The sequence below is a fragment of the Phodopus roborovskii genome, unplaced genomic scaffold (assembly GCF_943737965.1).
Source record: "Phodopus roborovskii unplaced genomic scaffold, PHOROB, whole genome shotgun sequence".
NCBI lineage: Eukaryota > Metazoa > Chordata > Mammalia > Rodentia > Cricetidae > Phodopus > Phodopus roborovskii.
Window position 1 is genome coordinate 9788053 of NW_026125391.1, and position 19332 is coordinate 9807384.

Below are 19332 nucleotides of genomic sequence, written 5' to 3' on the forward strand. Positions count from 1 at the left end.
TTAAAATCACCAAATAATTACCTCCAAATAAAAATATCTGGTCAGGTTTTTTGTTTGTTTGTTTTGTTTTATCTCTCACTTCAAGCTAACAAACTCCTTGCTTTTGCCCTGTTTCTTTCTGTGGAGCCAGGGATGATGTGGTAGACAGGTGCTGTCCCATTGTGCCACGTCGCTAGCCCCAGAAAACTACACATCCCTCATACATCCCACACCTTCCTGCCTTCCCCCCCCTCCTCCCATGTGATCACTTCCACCTAGAACATCCAAATTTTAGTTTTGAAATTGTGAGGTTAATTTCTGAGAAAGGGGTATTTTTGGAAGATCCTCGGTGATATTTGTTTATGATATAACAAATAAAGCTTTCATGAAGGAGAAAATGCAAAGGTAGACACAGTAGCTACCCATAGAGGGTAGGTAGTGGTGGCACATGCCTTTAATCCCAGCACTCAGGAGACAGAGACAGATGGATCTCTGTGAGTTCAAGTCTACCCTGGACTACATGAAGTGAATTAGTCTAAAAGACAAACAGAACTCACACTTTGATCTCAGCACTTGAAATCACATGCCTTTAATCACAACACTAGAGAGATGGAGACAAGAGTGATATGGCTTGGCAGAAAAAGGAATTTAAGGCAGAGGAAGCAGGACTTTGTTGGAGTCTGGGGGTTTGAAGAGACAGATGCAGTCAGATTCAATCTGAGGATTCCTGGGGACAGGATCAGGCCCTTTTAGTAGAGAGAACAGCTAGTGGCTGGCTGCTTTGCTTACTTGACCTTCAGTTTTAACCCTAATATCCATCTCTGTGTTTCTATTATTAATACCAAGTAGACTTTTGCTACAGAGCCTAACCTAAATTATCTGATAGCTGCACTTTAATGCGTAAACATTAAAACTTTGCAATTTTATTGTTTTCCTTTTATTTTCCTTGTTGATCTGTTAACATTATGCTTTCCTCATAATTTCCTTATAAAATATTATGTAAGTATATGTGAATTAATCATTAAAAATTAGAGATTATGTACAGCATAAAAATTCAAAACATACTTCATCAATTTTCAAGGTGAATGTGTGTGTTAGTTCCCTTGAGTGGGTTTTCTTTTCATTTTTGTAATCTTGCAGTTATTTTTATCCTTATTCATATTAAGTAGACAAATAATCCCTAAGCCCTGAAAGTGAATAAATATTTTAAAAAACCTGAATTGTGAACAATAGCATTTACATTTTAATAATGTATTTTTATATTTTTATTATAAATCATCTTATTTTACATATAAATCCCAATTCCCTCTCCTTCCCATCCTCCTGAAGTCCATTTACATATTCCTACTATATCCACATATATTCCTAAACCGTAATCCCATTTATATTTCCTATACACATATGTGCATATGTGCAACATTTTTTTTTTTTAACATGGATTTGTGTTTCACAAAACCACACTGTGGAATTACTAGAAATTAAGAGACACATGGTGAATGATAGAAAATGGCCCAGTCAACTAATCATCAAAGGCTGCCAAAGAGTATCTCATGCACCCAGCCACACACCCTCCTGAGCGCAAAGGCTTACACTTTCCAAGCCCAGTAGCACGAGAAGCGGAATAGTGGTCATTCCTCCTTGAATCCACTCCTCCAGAGACACAGTGCCATCACGGTCATAGTCAATTTCTTCCATCATTTCATGAAGGATCTGGAAAAAGAATTGATTTATAAAATCCCTATTATTCAGCAGAGCATTGACCCCCCACTGGTTAGGCCATACTGTGACTTACACTTAGTGAGAATAGAGAAACATATCTACAAATAAATACATTAATTCTGTTATTGGGGAAAGATAATTGACTTTGTTATGATTTCAAGAAACAGGCTTTCCTTGATATTCTACTTTTAGAAACAGTAACTCAGTTTTTAAACTTTTCCACCCTCCCAAGGGAAAAAAGTGAAAATTGAAAGGTACTTTTAATCTAAAGATGAAAGTAGTCTCTAATTACTTCCTCAAGATTACTTTTTAAGTTCATATATATGCCAGAAAGTGTCTGGACAAATTAACATCATGGCAAAGAGCTGAAATATTTCTTTCTTAAGTAGTAATGGGTGAGGGAATTAAGTTGTTCTTAATTGCTTATAACAATTTAACAGAGCCCAAACTTAACGACTTGATCACATTTGATTAGATTTCTTTAAAGACTTATTGCAAGTAATATACAACAATGTGTGACTGTGAAACAGTCGCCTCTTTATAGTGTGGTGATAATGTGGATAGTTATTTTGAAGGTTTGGGAAAATGGAATGAGATGATGTATTAGAAGTTAAAGACCCCTGGCACAAACCCGAAGTTCCATGTAGGGTTTGGGTGATTATTAACAAAAATATATACATATTTAGGTATACATAAATTTATACATATGTCTAGGAAAATCAGGTAGATAAACATGGTAAAACTTAAGAAAAATAAGGAATGCATTGCCTTTATATTATAAGAACATTTTAATCACTTTGAAAAATGCATCCAAACAGCTTGAGAACAATGATCCGAAAAGGTGTTATGAATGTGACCCTTGAATTGGAAGTATAAAAAGTATTCTGTAGCATTCTGCTGTTTGCTTGGTGGTGTCTTTTGTCAGATTGTTTTCTTCCCTAGCAACACAATGATCTATTGGGAGGAGAAAAAGACTTTGAGAAGTGTGGAGCACACAAAGAATGAAAGACAGAAGATTTAGAATTAGGTATAATAGCATAAGATCTGATTAAAACATTCCAGGACTCAGGAGAAGGAAGAGTGGGAACTTAAAGCAATAAGGCAATACTATACTAAACCATGAGATCCTGTCAAAGCAAAGAACAATGCATGATGAGACTTGTCTCACAAAACTATGGCTTTTTTTTTTTTTTTTTTTTTTTTTTGTAATGAAGGGTCTCTGTAATTAGCTCAAGTTGGCTGAATGGCTCAACTTCTTTAGTACTACCAGAGTGATGGGACTGAAATGATGCAGCACTTATACTCAGCCTCATACTTTAATAACTCATGCTCAGTAAACTCAGTGTTAGAGTCTGGATTCATATAACAAAGGTTCTTGCCAAGGATATCTAGATCTTCCTGTTAGTTTCTACCAACCTCATGGTGTTCACTTTCTCTATTTGTGTAGATGAAAAAAGTCTATAAATGTTAAAAGAAAAAGAGCTGCTAAGGCTGTAGCAAGATAAGTTGGTGCACTCTGACAGCAAACACATGCTGAAAGTAAGGATGTTTACATAACTCTCACCATTTGGAATGTACAGATGTGAGGACAATATTATCAGGATAACTCAGGACTAATGATGCCATGGCTGTTATTTGTAATCTCCAATAGATATCAGTCATAGTCAAATGTCCAGCCACAAGTTTCTGCCTCCTTTGGAATACCCATATTTCACTTTGGAACAGTAGTAAGCACCCAAAACTATGTTTTTTGGAAAGCTGGTGGTATCATCTTCTGCTATGATAACTGACAAAAACAGATAACCCCTTTGTTTGCTCCCACAAGAATAAGCATATGAACAGTTAACAGTTGTCACAGACAGAAAAGTTAAACAGGTGGGAAAATCCTATTTTGGTTTTTGGTATTTTTTTTCTGATCAAAAGGAACAACAAAATGATTTCAGTAGATTATTGAGATGAATTCTCTGATGAATTAAATACAAAACTTACCAATTCTTTGAGTTCCACAGACAAACTACAAGAATGACAGTATCACCTGCTGTGAGCACAGCAGGCACATTTCCACCACAAAAAACAATGAAATTTAAATACAGTTGAATTAGAATCTCACTCTTGGTAAGAATGGTGTCACCTTGATTAAGACAGAGCTTTTGCCTCAGACTCCTGCCTTTATCATGATAGTAGCTGTATAATATGAGGGCTGGTTTACAAATAAGTTTCTCAGATTCATATGGTATGCAGACCTTTTAAATAAATCGAATTGCTTCCTTCACGGCATTTCATAAACTTAATGCGCTTCAACAATAAAGCAGCCCACTGTCTCCCATCAATTTCCCCCCAAATATTATTTATGTCTAAAGTTAAATTGCCTAAAAAGGAATGTTTCAATACATTTTAATGATGCTAGAGTTTTTAAAAAATTCATACACAATAAGACATCTTCAATTTCTTAGAAGACATCTTTCTTTTGTGTTTATTCATTTTGGAATTTTTAAAAAGCCCTTTCTACTTTTTAAAACTGTTTATATATATATTGTTTTTATTTAAATTAGAAGCAAGCTTGTTTTACATTATCAGTCCAAGTTCCCTAACCCTCCTGTCCTTCCCTGTTTCTCCACCAACCCCCATCCCATCCCCTTTCTGCTCCCCAGGGAGAGTGAAGCTTTTCATGGGGAATCTTTACAGTCTGTCATATCATTTGGAGCAGGGCCCAGGACCTCCCCTATGTGTCTAGGCTGCAGGAGTGTCCCTCTCTCTATGTGGAATGGGCTCCCAAAGTGTATTTGTCTACTAGGGATAAACACTGATCCACTACCAGAGGCCCCATAGACTGCCCAGTCCTCCTAACTAACACCCACATCCAGGGAATCTGGGTCAGTCCTATGCTGGTTTCCCAGCTATCAGACTGGGGTGCATGAACTCCCCCTTGTTCAGGTCAGCTGATTCTGTGGGTTATCCCAACCTGGTCTTATTTTTATTTTCTCAAACATGGCGTCTTTTAACAAGTTGATAAAAATTTCCTAGCTGTTTCCGCCACATAAGGAATAAATAAATCAGTGAATCCTAGAGCCTCTTCTGTAGCATGATCTTGGCAGTGGCCGTCAGCAGTGTCAGCTTATCCCTGTGTATGTAATCTCACCATTCAGAACAAAATAACCAGGAATAGAAAGCCAAGGTCACTGTCTGCAACTTCAGAAGACCACATGGACCATATCATTCCATGCAGAATCAACTCATCTTCTGGTTAGATATAATAATTGAAACACAAAATTTAAAAACAAATGATCACAATATATTAGATCCCAAGAACACTGGAAAGGAAAGCGTCCGTGCACACATCAGTGAATACTTCCCTCATCCATATGCTTACCGGGTTAAGTTCAGTGACATCCCATTCCAGGTACTCTGCAACGTGCATCATCTGGCTGATGATATTTTCTAGTTCCTGGAAAATGTGGGAGGGGATGGAGGATGTGAGGAAGTGAGGAAAACAGAAAAAGTAGTTAATCTTGGATTTAGAGCATTTTTGTTCAGCTAGCACAAAAGTTTAATTGGTTGTATGACCAATTTTTGAAAATCATATACATACTCAGAAGATATTTATATATTTTAACAACATAGAAAGAGTGGCTAAATCTAAATTTTATTAACTGTTATAAAGCCTTATAACTGATACACAGAAAAAGGTAGTGTAAAAATCCATCCTGCCCCTCAGTTTAAAACGTCACCAGAAGAGGGCGCCACAACACCAAACAGAACTTTCCTAGAGCCAAAATTTCTTGAAAAGTAGGAGTACATGTGCTTTTTCTCAAGTCACCAGAAGCCCTGAGACTTGAGGTCACAAAAAGACACCTGAGAGCTTCATTTCTATTTTCATGCACTGAGAACATATGTGATCATGCTGGTCACTTCTCAGTATACTTCATTAGAATGGTGTTTTGGGATCAAGGTTTGGAGGCTAAGCATATGCAGGGTTTATTTGCTGAGAAGGTCAAATTTTGTTTAAAATTTCATATTCTGTCCTAGTCTTGGCTCTTTGAAGAAGTGCTAGTGAATACACATGGATTGGGTAAATGAATTTGAATTATTTTTAATGTATATACCTAAAGCTTTGTTTTCTCAACTATCTCAAGAAAAACAATAATGTATTTTCATGTTTGTTTACCTATAGAAATTATTTTATTTAAAAAGTAGTATTTCTTTTAATTTGAAATGTAAAATTATATAAAGATGAAGCTTGAAATTATATAAAATCAAAGACTTTTCTACTGGAATCCTTGTCACATTTGGTTACAGTTCATGAGATAAAGACAGTAAGTAATATGGCAAGAAGAGGTTAACTCATGAGGACCCAAGAGATTCACTGGGAAATGAATGAGAGCTACACTACTTCCAGAAGAAATGTAACTGATAGATATGTGATGTGAGAAATGTCACAGAAAATACGATTCAAGTAAACTTATTCGAGACTGCTAACTCGAATGCCGGTTGACAATTCAGTAGGAATTACTAACCTCTTATTCATTCCACCTTTGCTGTGGAGGTGTTAAAGCTTCTGGACCAAAGAACAGAAGCTATGGTTCACAGACTTTGCCATAGGCATGCAAATTAGATAAGTATATCTCTTAGATAGTTTCCTTACAAGTGAAATGGACATCCTAACCTAACCAGATTTGTGATTACCACAACGATCTACAAAGCTAATATGTGTCATTATATGAAATACATTCATCATGTCACCAGAGTGTTGAAAATAATCAATAAACATTAATAATAATGTGAGACACAGTCAGCATTCAAGTCAACAAAGTTGTTAATGTTTTGCTTCAAAAAGGTAAACTGTCATGTCTTTACTATATCATTGTAAAATTTTAAAAGTCAAAATATTAAGCTGATATTAAAGGAAATAGCAACTGTGTAAAAAAAAAAAACCTGGGGATTATATCTTTACATTTCATTTAAACAAAAAAGAAAATAGAAATTAAGAATTAATCTATTCATTCCCAAGTCAATGTTTGATATTGGGCATTTAATTATAAATGTTTGCAGCAATCAACTACATATGCTCTTTTAAAATGGCCATAATCCAGGGGGAAAAAAAGAACTTGACAGAAGTTTCAAATCAGTTGCCAACCCATGGCTAAATGCCTAGTTAAGACATATCATTTTAATTTAATTAAAAAGAAACATTACATAAAACAAATCTGCATTAGATGTATTAGAATATAATTTGCATTAGTGTAGACATGAATGATACAATAAACATTTTCAAACATCTACAAGAAATCAAAATGCCTTTCTGCAAATTGGCAATGGGAAAAAATGAGTAAGCTCATTCTGTATTTCAGTATTTCTAAGTGCAGATTAATGCATAGAAGTCAAAGGTACTCTGAAGTTTAGACCCAAGAAGTCCCCACGTTACAGCATCAGTTCATGGTGGAGTTCATTCTCTGATGAAGGAATCACAGTGTTTTCCTTCTCTCTGGAGAAGCAAACATGCTACAATTCTTAGTGCTATAGAAACACATGTCTAAGATCACTACTATCCTTGTAAAAGTCCATGTAGCAAGGTGGCTGGGCAGGTTAAGGCTTCTGCCACCAAGCTTGATCACCTGAGCTGGTGGAAGGAAGAGCTAAAGCCTGCACATGGTCCTTTTAACTCCACACATTCACAGTAGAATCAATGCACACAAACATATGCACAAGTAAATTCAGTACTTAGGTCTATTTGAGCCATAGCAACATTTGCCAGTAGAAAAGAAACATCCTCCAATGAATTATATCATCCACTTATGTGTGTTTCCTCACTGCTAAAAGTATTTTAAAAGTTAGAGCTGAGTCTGCTCTTCAGTGGTCCATGGGTTCAGTCTTCAGAATCACCACAATGACAATGCAGAAATCAATGAACTCACACAGTTGGGAATGCCTAAACCAACTCCAACATCAAGTATTGTATTACTATTTGTAGTTTTCCAGGAGGAACAAAATATACTATCAGCAAATACAGAATAGTATTGAGTGTGGTATGGAGTGCTGACATACACACTGGGTGTCTCATTTCTATTTCTCTGAAAGCCACCATTGAATCCCATATGTTAGAAATGAAACATTTAATTACACTTTTCAGGTTATCATTCAGGTGTACTCTTTGCCTTTCATTATTTTTCTGGCTTAATCTATAGAATGAAAGCTTCTCACAAAATTAGATGAGACCTTGTCAAAACAGATTTCTCACATCAAGTTATAAGTATATTTTCTTCCCTAAACTGCATTTATGAGTGAGAATACTTTAAGGGAGAAATTATCAATCAGTTTTACAATTTCTTTAGATTCTATATGCTTACTCAATTCTTTTTCTCAAAGGTGAAACTTAAAGGTATTTTTTCTTCTTTTCTAGGTCATGGTTTCAGCTCTGGCCTGCCTTATTCATAATGTTAGAATTCTCATTTATAAGGTTAGTGCAGAAATAAAGTCATTTTTTTCAAATCCATTGGATGGAATGCTCACAATCCTGTCTGTTCAGCTGACAAAAATGCTGCATGAGTAGATGTAAGTTCTATGAGATGTGTGTGCTTTTTGTGGGGATAGCTATGGATTGAGCCATTGCAGTTTTTAAAAACAAAATAACTATTTTGCATTTTCAAAGAAGTTTGAAGAAAAAAATTTACCGAGCTGTCCAGGAAGCCATTTCCATCTGTGTCATAAAGACGAAACATAACTAGAATAAGAAACATGAAAACAAAAGATTAATGATGATAAATGCCATATCAGGCAGAGTTCTCAAAATTTAGTTTCTGTTTAAGACAAATGCTTCAATTCCCCTGCTCAAAGCCTTTATTTGTGAGTTTTGCTAAATTGAGAATTAATTAATTGGTTAATTAAAATACTGGGTTTCCAATATTAAGTTTGCAAAATTCTGTTTGTATCTACAGAAAATTAAGTAGCATTATTTGCTTAAGTTTTAATTTTTGATCCTTAGTTATAATCTCAAATGTGAAGGAGAACTTGAATATTTATCTGGTTATTACAGGGCTGAGTGGAGGTTGGAAAGCAATGGATTTAGAATTGATGTAGAATTTCATAAATCAGTTAAAATTCAGAATTCGTGGAACTATTTTCTTATGCCTGACATGTGAATAACCACCCTGCCATTGGGCTCACACTTGCTTTGGCACTCAAGTGAAATGGGACACACAGGTGCATCCCAGAAGCTAGAGCCCACTATTATCATTTATCCTAAAGAATGTGAAAGAGGAAACAGAAGTTTATAATAAGAGATACAAATACACATACAGTACTGGCATTATCATTTGGTGTCTTAGGTTGGATCTGCAGCCAGGCTTCACTAGCTACCTCATCTTTAAACTAATCAAGGAAAGATATTCAGAGCACAGACTCTCCTACTGGGCTAAGAAAAGCTATGCAGGGGTCCAAGGCCTGAGGTCTCCCTTGTATAATTCAAAGACCCCAAAGGAGGCCATGGAAGAGGATGCAGGTGCCATATTAAGGTAAACACATGGGAAAATGATGCAGCTGTAAAAACAGAGGAGTGGAAGTGAGGGTTTATGTTAAGTTTGCATAATTTCCGGGAGGATCTTATATCTGTGTTATGTATTTTTATAGTGATATTGGTAACTTAGAGAGTGTGTACACTGTAATTATTCTTGAAATTAATTGTTACATAATTTCAACAACTAAGACATAATGTATACAAGTTACAAAATTATTCTGTATGTCACTATAAATTTTTAGATGTCATAAAATTAACTATGGCTGGAAGAAATGTATATTTATTGAATTAAGGTTGGATGAAATTCTAAGATATGTAACCAGGTTAAATATTGATCTCCCTTAAATATTTAGTAACTGAAGATAAAATGGTAAAAGTGAAAGAATAAAGGCTTCTGTAATGTAGACACTGAGCACCTAAGATTTTCTAGTATAGCATAAAATACTAAATATAATTTCATAAGTGAAAAGAATACACAGACTACCCATACAGCAAGAACAGATGAGACGTGGTAAGCCTAGCTCCAAATCAGACGTAGGGGCAGAGCAGCTCTCCTTATTTCTACTGGAAAATATGTCAGTAAAACCTACTCAAATGCCTCAAACATGTTGCAGTTTTCTGACCACTGGCAGCTGAACCAAGGGGACCCAATAAGAAAAGTTTCAATCTAGGAATAAGAATAGATGCATAAGAGTTCTGCCTGGGTGCAAATAGAATCTAGATAAAGTTAAAAAAAATCAGAAAAATAAAGAAAAGGGCATCACAAAATGCAAAATACATCCCAAATGTAGAATGAAAGAAAATGGGAAAGTGAATGAAGAAAATAAATTCAAGCAAGAAGTAAATAAAATTCTGCCTTTGAAATGATACATTCAAATAATATTTCCAGAGAATGTACCAAGTGTCATCAGTGATTAAGGGAAGATGTAAAAGAAGATGAAAAAGATCACAAGTGCTCAAACAACATTTACTGTTGAGAATGTGAAGACTCACTAGTTACTGGAAGAGAAAAGTAATCAAATAAGTGTAGGGCAGGCATTTGTTCTAGGAAACCAAAAACTATGCAGCCTGCTAAGTCTTTGAAAACTTTTCCTCTAAAAGCCATCTTTCTAAATAATATCGGCGACAGTACATTTTGAATCTTAAATATTAGTAATGTTCTTTTTCCTTGACACTTAAAGGCAGAGACAGACCATTATAAATTTATAGATGTTTTCCATACCAGAATCAAATAAGCCCAATATTCAAATTATTCTGTCAACTTGATGTTTCAAAGGTGAGGACTTGCTACAAAAGTTTGAGCTAGCTTAGCCCACTTTTTTTCTATTTTTATAATCATGTCATTTTACTTTATGTAGCAACAGTAATGTGCCCACACTTGAATTCAGCTAAAAGGTCAGAGCCGAGGCATATTATGTAAGATGAAAAAAATTCTATTTTTCTAAAACTTTTTGTCTTTCAAAAATTTTGAAAATTTCTGTCTAAGATTTTCACAGAATGCCTTTCAATACAAACTATATAGCCTTCGTATTTTGTGTGATATGCCACTTATATGAAATCACAATGCTGAATTTATTAAACAAAACAAAGTATTCATTTTAATGATATTTAATTTTGAACTTCTCCAATATGCCGATTTTCAGTTACACATTTTTTTCAATATCTAATAGTAAAGTTTAAGGACAGGGGTTTAAAAAAATGACAGCTTAGAAAAATTTTTAAATCCAATATAATGGGAAAATACTCTCCATCTTTCTCATAAGAGAAATAACAAAACGTAACTAACAGCTTTTCCAAATAAAAATGGACCATAAAATGGTTAAGAAGTTATAAACCTTCCTTGACTAAGAAAACTAGTGATTGTAGTCACTTTCATTCATAATCTATAGGAAATCTCACCAAATGGTGGTCATTAGGGCCTGTTAGAAGTACATTTCAGAATTTCAGGTTAATGTTACACACAGTGATAACATGGAAGTTCTTAATGACAATCATGAACTTCTCACATGCTTTCCTGCTTATTTTCCTTGCTATACATTTGTCATTTCTACGAGATATCAGGGTGAACAGAATATGTCCTATTAGGAGTATTTGTAATGTGAGAGCAGCCTCAAGTGGCAGTGAGCTAGGTCAGAAACTCTGGGACAGAAGGAAGGCAAATGTGGGGACAGGTGGCAACATGTATAAAAAATGTCATCTGTGTCCAGTAACCCTTCAGCTGACCGATATGGCCATCCAAATGATAGCCACCAGGAAAGAAAAAGGAATCCTCTTGCAACCCCAATACACATATCTTTGTTGCATACTTTCCAAGTGAGTAGGGAAGACATTCACGGAGACTTGAGGACTGGGTTAAGGAAAGGCAGGTGAAGAAATGGTTTATGTTCCAGCACTTGTACTTGCTTCTTTAAAATGGAGACAAGGTGAGAATTAGTTAACAGCCAGAATTGCCGCTTTGGTAGAAGACACATTGCTTTCTTGAATGTTGAAAACAATGTAGTCCCTCTATCTAACGCCAATAAGAAAGAATCAGAAGTGCCAAGGCCAAGGCCACAGCTCTTTCTGGTAAATTGGTGGTGATGAGTTTTCACTGTAGAAAGAAATTGCATAATCCATTCCCCGTCTGAATGGGGATCCTAGGCCAAAAGCACCAGTGTCTCATGCACATTCCTTTTAATCAGCCAATTGTCAAGTCCTACATCCTGGGGCACCCAGTTACCTAAAGGTCCTGCAAAGTATTCTGGTAGACAATTGTGTGGGAATATCTGACCTAAACCCAGGCATGTGCATCCCATTTTGGTGAGCTACAACAAAGGAAGATCGAAATTTAGTTCTCATCCACACGAGTAATTATTTTCTGTTTTCATCGCATCCAATTCTGATCCTTTTTAATTACCTTTTCTTTGTTTTAGTTCTGGTTCATGTTTTGTTTAATATGGCATGGCTCTTTTGGAAGTAACTATGAAGTCCATTAGACACTAGTAATGTTCGTCTTAATACAAATAATTCTAGGAACTGAAACTATAAATGAATGTTAGGAATTTGTAAATGTGCAAACAAAGACAGGTTAAAACCCACAGAATTGCCAAGGAAGTGGATGAAGAGTAGATTTTATTCACTGATGTGTGGAAATACCAGACATTTAAAAAGAAAAAGTAAAACCACACAATTCCTGAATGTGGTGGTGTATATTCAGAGCGATGGCCACACAATCGGGCCAGAAAGCACGTGTGTATTTTGAGCAGTCTTAGGAAATGTGTAAGAAAGCTAGGGCACCGAGGTAACACCAACAGGGCACCGATGTACTACCAGAAGGACAGAGGTAACACTGCAAGGTGCAGAGGTAAGTTTGTAGAAATTTCTGAAGGCATAACTGTAAAAAAAAAAAAAAAAAAAAAAAAAAAAAAAAAGGAAAATGGCACCCAGTTGGCAGCTGTAAGTGTGTAAAAGAGCAGACAACCTCAATGAACAAAGAACACCACTGGAGAAAAGCCAGCAACAGTAAGATTTACTGGAGTTATCTAGCGCTTCAGAATGAGTGAATGTCCTGCCTGCGATTGTGAACAAAGGATGTGTGACATTAAGAACAGAACCAAGAAGCATGATTCTTACGGATCCAAACTGTGCTAGTTAGCTTACAAATAATCAAAGTGCAGGGCCAAATTCCTTTTGGCGGGAGATAGATGGTGCCTTCGTTAATTCTCAGATCTGGGAAAAAATATTTATATTTATCATCCCAAACTTGGCAGTGATGACACCTGAGCAAACGTTACTTTTGGCCGCCACTTCAGTAGAAATTAAATTCACTGTTTTCTTTGGAATGAAAGAGATTTTTTTACACCTTCTTTGGAATACAAAATAAATCTTGAAATGAAGTTATTCAATGTTCATGAATAATAAATACATATTTAAAGAATAATGCTCATATGGTTTATTCATGACCTAAGCTGGTGTGACTCCTTAATAAGCTTTGTAAATGTGTTACATGTGAGAAATAACAAAAAGTTATCATTAAATGTAACTAAACGGCTTTGTAGTTATAATTTAATGCATTACAGTATTTTAAATTTTATTAAAAATACTGAATTTTGGTTTTATTGACTTCACTTTCATTCAGTAGTAAAATTTTAATTTATTTTAATGATCTCTAATTAATCTGGTTAATCCAGTTTCTGCTTTAGTGGTAAGGAGCTTTATTGAGAGGCCAGGTTATCAATGATCAGTTCCCATCAATGTTTGAGTAAGCCTTTTCATTGCAGTTTGTGTGCTTTACCACCAGAGAGAGCTCAGTCACCACAGTTTATTAAAAAGAGTTAACTGGGTTTATGAAAAGAAGGTCCTACTTGTCACATTGTAAAAGAAACAAGGTAGTCTTTAATTATTTATAGTATACAGAACCAAGTCCTATAAATGAGATATTTGAGAAATTGTTCTCTGCCAAATAGATTGTTAACCTGATGTTGAAGGGAGGTTGCAATGGAGAAGAGTATAAGGAGTGTGTGTGTGTGCATGTGTGTGTGTGTGTGTGTGTGTGTGTGTGTGTGCGCGCGCTCTCGTGCCCTTGCATGAGTTTATAGAAGGGGAGTAAGGAAGTCCTCTTCATATAACAGGACTTTGGCATTTGGTAGAGCATTTGTTCAAAAAGTTCAGTTTCTAATTGCTTCGTGTTAACCCCCCTAAACCCAAGAGAAAACAGCCTTGTGATAGATAGACAAGTTTACAAAGTCAATGGAAACAAATGGAATTTTATACATTACTAGAAATGGATATAATTTCACATTGTAGCCAACCTTCAACATTTCTTAACAAAGTGTACTATTTCAGAATTCTAATTAAAATGCATTTTCAGTTAAAGATAATAGTAACTTTTTGTTTGCTTGGCTCTGAGAAAATGTATTTCTTTTCTTTGTTAAGCAAGCTCATTTAGGTGAAAAACAATTTAAGTAATTATAATTGCATTAACACACAGTCCCTCCTCCTACCCCAGCTTGGTGAGCAAACACAATTACCGAAACATACACTCAAGTTTATCCTCAGGTCTTCCTCTTTCAAGAAGAGACAGATAGCAGACAATGTCCTTGAGGTGGATCACTTCTGGGGAGCATGTATTAGCTGGAGAAGAACGCGGAGGGGTGATGGCACCCTTATTCATTCTCAGACCTGGAAAATATATTTATAATCATATACTTAAAATATTCACTTGCTCTAAAGTATAAAATAACTAAAGAGGAAATTGCATTGGATATTATGAACACACACACACACACACCTTAAATATAAAATAACCAAATGCATTCAAACACCAATTGGTATTATCTTTCTATGTGTACAGTGCAAACAAGATGGAGACTCTCAGGACCCAATGGCAGGGGCTGAGTGGCCCACCACCATTGGATGTTAAAGTCACCTTAGCATTGTCTAGGGTGTGGGAAATGATGCAAAGGGAAAACACATAAGGAACCCATTTCCAGTCTTCCTGTCTCTATATTAGAAAGTGACAAATAAAAATTTACTTGAAAGATACCAAGAACTGCCCTTTGAATAAAATACTGAAAAAGTAATGATAGTCTGTCATATGATGATTTATATAGTGAGAGTATTTAATCCTTCATAAAATACATATTTATGTCAAGTATTTGCCATCACCATAAATAAGATATCTACATGCCATCCTGATATTCATGAGTATGAATAAGCATAACATAAAGAGGAATCAGGGCCAGAATGATGGGCACTTTGAGAAAAGGTAGCACACATGAAAGTAGTTTGATTTCAGTATAGTTTTCCCTTGATGTGTATAGTTCAAGATTGAACTGATAAATTATAAGCCAGCAAGCTCTAAACACTGAGTTTGTCTATTAAAAAAAAGTCTTCATGTTACTTTCAAAATCTTAAAAACGTACTTTTAGCTACATCTCATTTATTTGGTGTGTGTGTGTGTGTGTGTGTGCATGTTATGGCACACAAGTTGGGGAGATCACAGGACCACTCTTTTTTTGTTGCTTTCTTCTACCATCATGCAGCTTATAGAGCTAGGATTCAGATCATTAGGTTCAGCAGCAAGTACTTTTATTTGTGGAGCTACCAGCTCAGTGGCCTCTGTTTCCAAACACCTTATGATTGTCCTGTTCTAAGACAATGGTGGAGAAATTGCATATTTGTTCGAAACTGCTGATGATAATGTAACTGGAGCTTCTTCATAGAGAAGATTCATCTCACAGGAAACCACATCAGGAGCACCTGAAAAGGCCTGAGGTGAATCTCAATTACAACCAAAGTGGACATTGCCAAGAAGTATTTGACCAGGGTGATGAGTGGGCTGAGTGTCTCCTGGATTCCTAATATGTGAGCAATTGTGGGGAAGATTAACTAGAAGCAAATGTAATTTGACCAGCTGTCCTTCCTTGGCAAGCATCTTCCTGACAGAACTGTTTGCAACCCTGAATCCCTCTGTACTTCTTATTATATCATCTGGGTGTTTTGATATTCTCAAATATCAAATGTAATGCTCCTCAAAAGACAGAGTCTTTGGTTTTTATCATTACTGATATTGCTCCTAATAATGAGTCCCAATTATAGTGTTCCTAATATCAGGTAGGAATTATTAACAGGGGCTTTCACACATCATCTCACTTAATTCTCATGTTAACCTTGTGAGGTCGACTACATTATCCTCATTCAACAGAGGAGAAACAGGCTTATGACATGGCTGTTCCAGAGTTTCTCTGCCAGCCCTACACATCTGCCTTCCTCATTCAACCCTGCCAACCTATACAGTAGTTTCCTTTAGTACACTAATGAAAATAAAGAGAACAATTCACACATCAACACAGACACACACAAGCACAACCTGTGGCTTTCCTAAAAATGTAAATATTTTCCACGATAACTTGTCATGGTTCTTACTTCTCATTTCATTCTTAAAATTTAATCAGAGAACCTTCTGAATGAATCCTCTGCGCATGTGGATATCACAGCCCCATCTGTGGTGCACTCTTCATCCCCTCCCTTTGTTCTTACTTACTGTGATATGGCACTTCATTATCCACAACGCTATCTCACTCATAGTTCTCAGTGAGCTATACATTTTAAAATAATTTCTCTGCATAATGCAAGGATTACTGCTCATCCAATACAAACTGTAATTTCTTTTTAGTTGGAATGAAGAAAAACATTACAGGCAAAACTGAGACACAAAAGGACTTCACCATTCCCCAAATTTACAACTGGACTACTAAAGTTCGTCCAGTTTCAGGAAGGAATCAGGGCTTCTGACTTATGACGGAAAACATTGTGGCACTGGCCTTTGAAGATTTGCAGAACATAGTAGTGAATTACAATGATAAACTATCTTGAGTCATCCTTCTCAAATGCCCATCACAGTGCCTTGATGAAGTAATCAGCTCAATTTATCTTAACTCCTTTTTTTAAGCAAGATTTTAAAAATTTACTTCATGTGTCTTTTACATCATTTGCCTTGATTCCATTAATTTCCCTGTCCCTTTGCATCTGCCCCCTGCACATGCACCACCCCCAACAAAACAAAATTTAAGAGAAATAGGAAAAATACTTAAAGGGGGGGGTTAAAATCTCATCATGGAAGCTGCATGTAGTAACTCACACCTCATAAACCCCTTTGTTAACTCTTTAACACAACATTTTCAAATAGAACAATGGATAAAGGAAGGAACATTGTCTCATTTAGGTGGAAGAAAGTTCAGCTGCATTGTTTTTAAAGGTTAAGATGTCTGTCTACCCAGTTTCATAATAGTACATCCAAGGTAAAATGGAGAAGATGAAGGTCACATCATTTTCTTTTTGTCTTTGCACTGTATAGTATATATCTTGAGAAAGCCTATATATGTATGTTAAGGTTAAAACCCTTCCTTTTATTTTAGACAGAAAAGAGGAGATGATGGGAGATGTCATTCTGTATATATATTTCTCATACTGGTTAATGAATAAATCACTGTTGGCCAATAGGAAAGGAAGATAAAAGGAGACAAGGAGGAAAGAGGAAGTAGTAAGGAGGAAAGATGGAGAAAATAGAACAGCCAGCCGCCTCTCGCTGGTAAGACCACGTGGAAATACATAGAAATGGGTTAATACTTAAGACAGAGCTAGCCTATAAGAAACAATTAACTGGCCAACAGCATAATATCAAATACAGAGTCTCTGTGTATTATTTGGGGCTGGCAGGACAAAACTAGGTGGCGGGAGGAAAAAACCGTACTCCCTACATATGTACATATTTCATTTCACAGTACTTTTTGATAAATATTAGCTTTATTACAAATATAAAATTAATGTACCATGGAACTCCTTTATTTAAGGTTTGCAGCTCAGTGAATTTAGCCTCTTCACAGAATTCAGCATCCATCGCCACCATCAGTATTAGATTTTTATCGTTGTCCAAAATATCTGCATTCATGAACAGCTACTGTCTCCCTCTTCATTTCTAGGCACTCAACTTCTTCCTGTTTCTACGGAGTTTTAGCATTGCCTTTTGAAGGAAAATATTTTTATCATGTTTGTTTGAAGATAAATATTTCTCTCTTTGTGCTGATGATATTTTGTAAATGAAAGCTTCACTGAGCATTTAATTTTAATCATTACATTTTAAATATTTTAAGGTACAAAAATATGGGCATATATGCAATCTGTGCATTGAAAAAACTAACAAGTGTTTCCAAAGACTAATTAAAACATATTTGAGTGCTAAAATATGTACCCTTTGTAAGGATTTATAGGGTTTATCTGAGTAAAGAAATTTTAGTCAGATAATAATAAAGTTAAGAAACTTTATTCAGATAAGACAAGACACTTTTCATGATCATTTTGACAATATCAAAGTAGATGTTATTAATGTTTTAAACTTATATTCGTGAAGACATTTATTTTTGCAAATGGAAAATATGATAAAGAAAGATATGTCTCAGTTCTCATCCTGTGTGCCCTTCCCAATATGCACAAATCCTCACTGTCAACATACCCATCCAGTTACTATACTTGGTGACTGTGCTGGGTAGTCTTTTATGGACTAGATACAAAAACTAGAATTATCCAAAAGAGGATGAGAAACTCAATTGAGAAAATGTCTCTGTAAGATTCAGCTATAAGGCATCATCTTGACTAGTGAATGGTACCATCCCTGGGCTGCTAGTCTTGGGTTCTATAGTAAAGCAGAATGAGCAAGCCATGTGGAGCAAGCTAGAAAGCAGCACCCCTACATGCCCTCTGCATCAGCTCCTGCCTAGGTTCCTGCCCCATTTGAGTCCCTACCCTGGCTTCCTTCCATCATGGACAGTGATATTGACGTGTAAATAAACACTTTCCTCCCAAACTTACTTTTTGGTCATGATGTTTTATCACAGCAATAGGACTCTAATACAGTGACTGACATAGGAATTCTATTACCCATGTTACTTATGGAATCAATGCAGAGTTGCAATTGGAAGCTGAAATAGCAGGTTATTAGGGCACAACCATGGTGCCAAAGTTAAAGCAACATTTCTCAGTCTCAATGAATATATTGGCATTTAAATATTTTAGAGTATAGTAACTGAATATCATTTAATAGTAAGTGTATGGTAGATAGTTTTTCAATGAGCTTATTTCATTTAATAGCTTTTCCATTTTTTGTTAGTCTAAGGACATGAGTTAATCATTTCTTTTTGCATTGAGGAACATTCCAATAACTGGATACTACCTTTATTTAGCCACCATAGGATTGAATAAACTTGAAGTGGTTATCAAAGAAAGTGCTTATCAAACAGGTTTATTTCTATTCCCAAGGCCTCCCTAACACTAGCACACTCACTTAGGGAATAAAATCATTCCTTCATATTTTCAGTTTCCAAAAACAGGCATTGTGTCTCATTCTTTCTTTATAAAGGACACTTTTATAGGATAGCCTTTAATCTTACTGTCTTTACCTAAATCTAGCTGGGGGTACTTCCTCTTATTTCCTTCTACTTTAGACTTCCCAAATGCCCTTTTAATAAGTTTGCATTAACCAGTATTGGCTGGTTAATTGGTTAAGTGGCTGCTCCCTAGACCAGGGCTCCTCAATTGTGTGATGAGTAGAGTCCCCTCTGATGAAGAAGCAGAGGCCCACATTCTAT

General features: G+C 35.7%; 1 protein-coding gene across 1 annotated transcript in view; it reads right to left on the reverse strand.

Moving 5' to 3' along the window:
• The window catches only part of Dgkb (diacylglycerol kinase beta), a 702490-nt gene that overhangs the window by 473694 nt on the left and 209464 nt on the right, over nt 1-19332 (reverse strand). The window contains exons 6-9 of the mRNA XM_051175084.1: nt 14228-14368; nt 8367-8416; nt 5069-5143; nt 1570-1689 (exon numbers count right to left, since the gene is read on the reverse strand). Of these exons, the coding sequence (XP_051031041.1) occupies nt 1570-1689; nt 5069-5143; nt 8367-8416; nt 14228-14368 (386 nt within the window). The remainder of the gene's footprint in view (nt 1-1569; nt 1690-5068; nt 5144-8366; nt 8417-14227; nt 14369-19332) is intronic.